The following is a 6,755-nucleotide window of genomic DNA, read 5'->3' on the forward strand; positions in this document are numbered from 1 at the left end:
CCACTGTGTGGAGTTCTTAAACAGGAACTGTTCTTTAGGTGAACATCAGTCTTCTCACATATACCATATAATGTGCTAAAAAAGCTAATGTTTTGAAATTAGGGATTTCACACGATTAATGAAGAGTTCTGGCTGGAGTGATTAAAAGTTTTCTTGCTGCTCAGGAGCCTTTGCAGACTTTACTTCACACCTAAATTACCTATGTGACCTAAACCTCACAGCTAAAATATCAGGCACTTCTTGGTGGTAAATAGAAGTATCTTAAGTAATTTCTCTACTGCGGAGATGAGGGTAGTTTTACCAGCTCTGATTCTGGTGTAAATGGTAAAAGGCAATAAAGTGCAGTTGAAGGAAATGGATTCAGTGATGACAGTTATAAAGAGAAAGATGTAAATTGGAACAGGAAATGGAACATAATGTGAATCAAACAGGTTTGCTATCAACCAGACAGAAAAAGTCACCTTTACTGTGCTTCATTTCAAAGGAGAGAAATGCATAAAAATAAGGTATTTCATTAAAAGAGAATTAGCTGAAAGTCTTCACAGATTATATGGTTACAGGTGACAGCGGAGTGTCAAAGCAAGCACAGTCCATCTATGCCAAAAAGACTTAAGGAAAAATCTAAAAGGAAGCAGACAAGTTACTTAACTCAAAAAGCATGATTTGAAAAGCAAGTTATATCCACATAATGAAGATAGAGAGGAAGACACAGAAAGGATCATCAACTTTGACAAACTACAAATAGTTTGAGAAACACCTTGCAAAAAACTACCAAGACTAATAAAAACTAATGAAAATAAAAAAGAGGTATACAGTGGCTTTCCTATTAAAAAAATCCAGAACTCTTCAGCTCAGAAAAGATAGCAGATTCTAGAAAAATCATGAGTGGTGTGAAGACTGATGAGGTGACAACTCTTCATCACTTCTGACAGAAGAAGCAGGAGCATCAATGAAAACAATACATGTCAAGTTGAGAAGCAACAAAGGGAGAGAGAACCCAGTGCAGCCTGCTGTGACTGCTGGGAGTTTGTGTTGAAAATTTACAAATACACCAAGATATGCAAAGCACTCTGAGTTGTAAATGAGAATAATCTGGGGATTGTATCACTACATACTTACCCTGTTCTGTGCTCTTCCCCAGATGTTTATTTCTGGTTGCTGCCAAACAAAATTATGGGCTAGACAGATCTTGTTGTGACCCAATATAACTGTTGGTCATTTTTTGTGGCTGTGTAGTTTTAGATGTTCCCAACAAACTCTGAATCGTGATTAAGTTTAGTTGATTGGATCTCCTTGCTTTGTTCATCTGTATACTGAAGTTTGGTGGCTTGGTCAGTACAGCTAGGCATGATTAATTACACATTTAACTAAATATTTTCAGCATGTCTCAAATTTTCTATACAATCTGACCTTAATGGTCTAGATCAAAAAGCATCATTAGTCCTGGGGAGGCCTGGCACAACACAGCCAACAGTGGGCTTCGGTTGCCCCTTTTGAGTGTGTGCCCACAGCGTTGTGAAACTGCCAGTCTAGGTCATGTTAAACAGACAAAACTAATAGATCATAGGGTTTGGCTAAAGCCAACAAAACCAGTGGCATCTGTTACTCCTCCTGATCTGGTTGGAAAAAGACCTTTCAAAAGTAAGATAGTGAGAATTGCAGAGTAATTGATCACAGGGTAACACCCATACTCATCCTGGCATTTTAATTTCATCTTCCTCCCATTAGTTCATCAGTTAAACTAAACCAGAATTTGGGAAATTAATTTAAGTTCTGGCTCTTAAGTTGTTTGGGATTTTTTTATGGTTTGGAAATAAAGTGTAGCAGTAAGACCACTAAAAAAATCAATGATCTTTGGAGGAAAATGCACTCATTACTCACTATTATGACTGCTACACTAAAGGGTCTCTGATTATTAGCAAAGACGAGAGACCAGAAACCCCTGTAAGATACGCTGTCAGGGCAGCACAGCTAACACAGCCAGCTGTACCAACTACAGGAGTTCTTTAGAAGCAAATGACTGCAGAGGGACTTACTAGAAATAAAATTCTAGTAAGATTAGTTACTTTTTCTTCTCTGTTCTCTAAACTCAAGGGGGTATATTTTTTAGGTCCTCTTCTCACCATGCAGACTGTACTGTCAGAATGAAAGAGCTGTAGGGTAAGTGCACATCACCTGCAATACTGATTAAAGCAGAAGCAGAAATTTTAACTCCTTTTTCCAGATGGCCTGCAGAGTTCTGAACTTCTGTGCTAGGACTTACCAGATTTTCTGGAGGTGAAAGCAGTTCACCTTTGCTAGTTCTGAACTGCTAACAGCATTAAAAGAACAAACAAAAAACCCCCCAAAAATTATGACTATGCAAATTTATAGGTGGGGATGGGATGGGTCAGTTTAAAGTTTAAGACACACAACTTAACCTACATAAATGAAGAGAGTTTAGAGGCTTCCTTGGCCACCACAAATTTTCCAGCATAAAATGATTACATCTCTGTATAATAGTAACATCAAATATAGGCAAGTTCTCACTTGATATTGAGGTGCTAAGGGAGCAGAAGTTGACTGAATGCTAAAGTGTTTTGTGCTCAGAAGTGGGTCTGCATATAAAAATGGATATACTTGTAAAATACGGAATCACACAACAATTTGAACACCGAGTATTCTAGCATCAGGTCAGTTTTCCTTCAATTTTCTGACCAGTGGTGAACTTTTGGCCTTACAATCAGATAGTACAAACCTAAACTTTGTACTTGTACTCTTTGGTAACACAGCAACTATTTTAAAACTTCAGCTACACGTGAAGTATAATAAATCCATGCGTAAGCCAGTTACCCCAATTCCATGAGGATATCTGCAGTTTAACCATTTTAAGCAAACTACCCAACACGGTTATTTGGGAAAGGATAATTTTATTTGTCCTATCATCATTAGTTTCAACAGTCATAAACTACCTCATACAAAAGTCTTTGCAAACATAATAAGCACTTAGGTTCTCTTCACATATTTTCACCAAAAAACATAGCCCAAAGTAAAGGTTGAACAATTTTAACGTCCTCTGTTCATGTCATAATCTTTAGATACAATATGAACCAAGCAGTCGATATGCGTGGCTATTTGAAGGTGAGTGTCGGTTTACACAAGAAAACAGGAGTGGGCTGTATTCTGGAAGTGGAATGCGCGTAGTCTGAATGCTAAAACCTACAAACCATCCCGAACCCTTGATGGGGCAAGGGCTGGGGTAGTCATCTTCATTTTTCCTCTGGAGGTTCATGTTTTACCCAATCCTCAAAGCCACCAGCATATTGCTGAACTCTGAAAATATGCAGAAGATGCAATGTTAAGAAGGGCTCTTGAAAAAGGTATCTTAAGAGCACATGGCAAAAAAACTCCAAACCAAAACAAAAAAATCTGAGAAAAAAACCCATACAGAAATTCTCTGCAATCAAATACATTTGTACTTAGCTTCAATGAACCAGATCGACATTCCTTGTACTCTAATACTGCCTGCTTCCATGCAGTGTGTTCTGTAACTCTTTTCTCCCAAATGACACAATGCTGGAGATCAAACATCAAGCAAGTAGTATCAGCTGGATCAATGAAACAGTTTGCTACTTCTTTTTTTAAAAAGAAAAAACAGACTTACTGCAGTGGGAGATTTACATGTTACTGTGTCTAATACTTCAGATGTCATCAAATAAATGCAGCACACAAATCTTTACTTCCTTGCAAACCTACATGATCTGACATAAGCCTGCACAAAACTAAACTCTGGAAAACAAAAACCCACCATGCAAAACAATACTGACTCCTTCAATTAGGCAGCATGAAAAACAGGTAATGGAGGATATTTCACACTTATTAAAACAATGTGTTTATAAAACAAGAACGTGGTTCCATATTTTTGACTAGAATTAGCAGGGATATTCCAGTTCATGAATTTCAGTTCAGTGAAAACATGAGCAACCAACCAATTTTTAAAATACTATCTGCCGTCTTCAAGCCAGCAAGGCATCTTCTGGCATGGGTGTAACAATTCTGCCAACCAAATGCTGTTTTTGCTTTCACTCTATCAATCTCATTGTCTTTTTAGCTATTGCCTTCACTGCTTTACTCCTGGCAAACGACCCAATGCTTTACTGAAGGCGTACTTTGTCAACAGTGAACTGTACAGTTAGAACTGCAATTTAACAAAGTGTGTGGTTTCATAAACTACTTAAGATCCTACTTCTACCAAAGCAAGCAGTTCTCCACCTTTCCAATCACCCTGTGCCTCAGGAGTAGTACTTATGAAGCTGTAGAAGGAAGCAACATCTTGGCGAGGGAGCCCTAGGAGGCAGAAAGACCCTTCAGTGGCAGCATGGTCTTGCAGCAGCTTGTGTCACCTGCGGCACATGTGCAGAGCTGCTGAGAGGTTGTTTCGCAGGGTGATACACCTCACTTTGCTGGAACACCCAATGGTGTATTTCAAGGTTCAGGGGAGACAAGAGGAGGTGACTAACTCAAATACCAGTCATTTTGTTCACACTCCACATTTAAATTTTTACCCATGCCCACAAGAAGCTGAGTACAAGTTCCGCTTCATGGTGGGAGGCTGCCTGAATCCCACCCTTACACACACAAGTCATACCTGCTGAAACCCAAGGACATGGCAAAAGCGAGTGCTTGTTTACTTCTTGTTCCAGCCAAACAGGAGAAAACCACAGGGTCTGACTTAGATGGCATCTTTTGATTGTACTGCTCCTTGAACTCTGCTGGGTCCATTTGTAGAGCTTCCACTAATTCACCCACTGGGAAATACGTAAGAGAAAGGTCTCATTTATTCCCCATCCACAAACAGGTTTACACTAGCACAGCTCTAGTATTTTTGCTCAGTCACCACTCGTCCACAGACTTGACCATCAAGCAAAGGGGAACACCCAACGTCTCCACGTTAACAACTTACGCGGTATGTTGACAGATGCTGGGATTTTTCCAAATTTGTCGATCTCCCACCTCTCCCGCACGTCTATGTGGAAGACGTTGGTCTTCTTCAAGTCTTTGAGCTCTCGGTAGGAAAGGCTCGACGCCCCGCCGGCGCAGAGGCCGCGGCTGCTGGCACCCGCCGCCCCGGGACCTGACAGTGAGGCGCAGCCCGTGAGCCCGGAGCCGGCCGCCGCTCTCCCGGCCTCTCGGGGAGGGCCATCGTCCCCAGTAACGTTTAATATACTCACACGGGGCTCTCCCCGGGCGCCAGCAAACCTCACCCCGCCACCCGCCTTCGGGGAGGCCCAGCCGCCCCTCCACCCCCCGCGTCCCCGCCTCACCGGGCGCTGCCGCCCGCCACCAGCCGCCGCTCGCCGCCCGCAGGGTCCGCGCCGCCCGCCACCAGCCCCAGCCCCCGGCCCCCATCAGCCCGCCTCCCAAGATGGCGGCCGCCCGGGCCCTGCCTGCCGCCAGCCGCCCGTCCCCGCCGGCGGGGGAGGAGACGGCTCCCCGGGCGGCTCCGCCTGCTCCTCGGGGGCTCGGGGAGCACGGCCGGCGTAGCCAGGCTGGGTTAAAAACACTTTTGGGGTTTTTTTTCTCATGTGAATCCCTCTGATTTCTAGCCATTTATGAGTTGACGTCGATAAAATATTCATTCGCATGCTCGCATCCGATGAATTTACAGCACTGCGTGGCGCCAGCGAGGGCATCCCCCTGGTTCAGGGAAGGCCTGGATTTCACCAGAGCTATAAAACGCCGAGCGGCCCAGCCGTAGGCGAGCTGCCCACTGCCACGCACGGCACCTGCTGCTTTGCCTGGGCAGGGTAATTTCCACAACCAAGCCAAGCTGTTGAGAAGCCTTAAGGTACCCAAGGCTGGGAGACTGAACAGGGATGAGGAATTTTGATGCCAAATCCGCTCAAAAGCAATTCCAAAAAAACCCCTCAGTGTTACACCTGAGGAGAAAAGGTGATTTTAGCACTGGCCTTGCCAGTTTCACCCTTGCCACCGTCCCTTCACAGCCACAGGAGCTGTGGTCCAAGGGTAATAACCGCATCCCTAATTTCGATACACTTTGGTTTTGAAAGCTGTCAGTCTTCCAGCCCCAAGGACTGATAGCCAAGACATGTTTTAAGTGGAGAAATGAGGGTTCCTCTCTTGAATGCATTTTAAATCAGTACACCATATTTACTGCATACCTTTGTAGATACATTACATACCAGCAGTTCCAGTCTTTACAGGCAGGCGTGCTGGATCTTTTCTCTTCATAAAAGATGCATTTTGAGGAGTTGATTTTGTTGAATCTTTGCTATGAGAGTTTTCCTTCTCAAAATGAGAACAAAATATTTCTCAGTACCATAAAGTGTGACAAATTGAACTTGGCACACATAACTGGTTCACTAGCTGCCCTTCTGCCAGCCTCTCCATATGGCCTCCTTGACAGACATTTGTAAATTGTCTCTTTGAAGCAGTATATCTATATATGAGTCAAAGTTTTATGCATTTTCCATTTTCAAAAAGGTATGGGTAGAATACACTACTTCTAGAAATTTTCTTTTGAAGTATGATTTACTGTATATTTTATCTGTAGTTAAATAATGACCACAGTTACTCTCCATTTATTGCATATATCACTATAAGGACAATAAAGCGTGCAATGTGGAGTGTCAGGATACTTGTCATATGAAATGCATATTCACATGCCATTGCATTTTTATAAATAATTTATGGTTTTAATTTGACCCTGGGTCATACATATATACACACAAAGAGAGAACACACTAGCTTGCCTG

The 6,755-nt window shown here is 42.7% G+C and overlaps 1 protein-coding gene across 1 annotated transcript; it reads right to left on the minus strand.

The window, feature by feature from the left end:
- Positions 1–2,889: 2,889 nt before the first annotated feature.
- Positions 2,890–5,604, minus strand: TSTD1 (thiosulfate sulfurtransferase like domain containing 1). The gene is made up of 4 exons (XM_074819477.1): positions 5,304–5,604; positions 4,943–5,113; positions 4,628–4,787; positions 2,890–3,312 (listed from the first exon to the last, which is right to left on the minus strand). The coding sequence occupies exons 1-4, from the start codon at positions 5,587–5,589 to the stop codon at positions 3,249–3,251; spliced, it is 681 nt and encodes a 226-aa protein (XP_074675578.1). The 5' UTR covers positions 5,590–5,604; the 3' UTR covers positions 2,890–3,248.
- Positions 5,605–6,755: the final 1,151 nt, after the last annotated feature.

Source organism: Strix aluco, chromosome 3, assembly GCF_031877795.1.
Source record: "Strix aluco isolate bStrAlu1 chromosome 3, bStrAlu1.hap1, whole genome shotgun sequence".
Lineage (NCBI taxonomy): Eukaryota > Metazoa > Chordata > Aves > Strigiformes > Strigidae > Strix > Strix aluco.

Excerpts from the sequence above, each read along its gene's own strand:
- TSTD1 (XM_074819477.1), bottom strand. The coding sequence starts at position 5,589 with ATGGCTAGAAATCAGAGGGATTCACATGAGAAAAAAAACCCCAAAAGT. Across the intron at positions 5,114-5,303 it reads GTGGCGGGCGGCAGCGCCCG|GTCCCGGGGCGGCGGGTGCC; the intron begins GTGAGGCGGGGA and ends CCTCACTGTCAG. Across the intron at positions 4,788-4,942 it reads AGCATCTGTCAACATACCGC|TGGGTGAATTAGTGGAAGCT; the intron begins GTAAGTTGTTAA and ends CGTATTTCCCAG.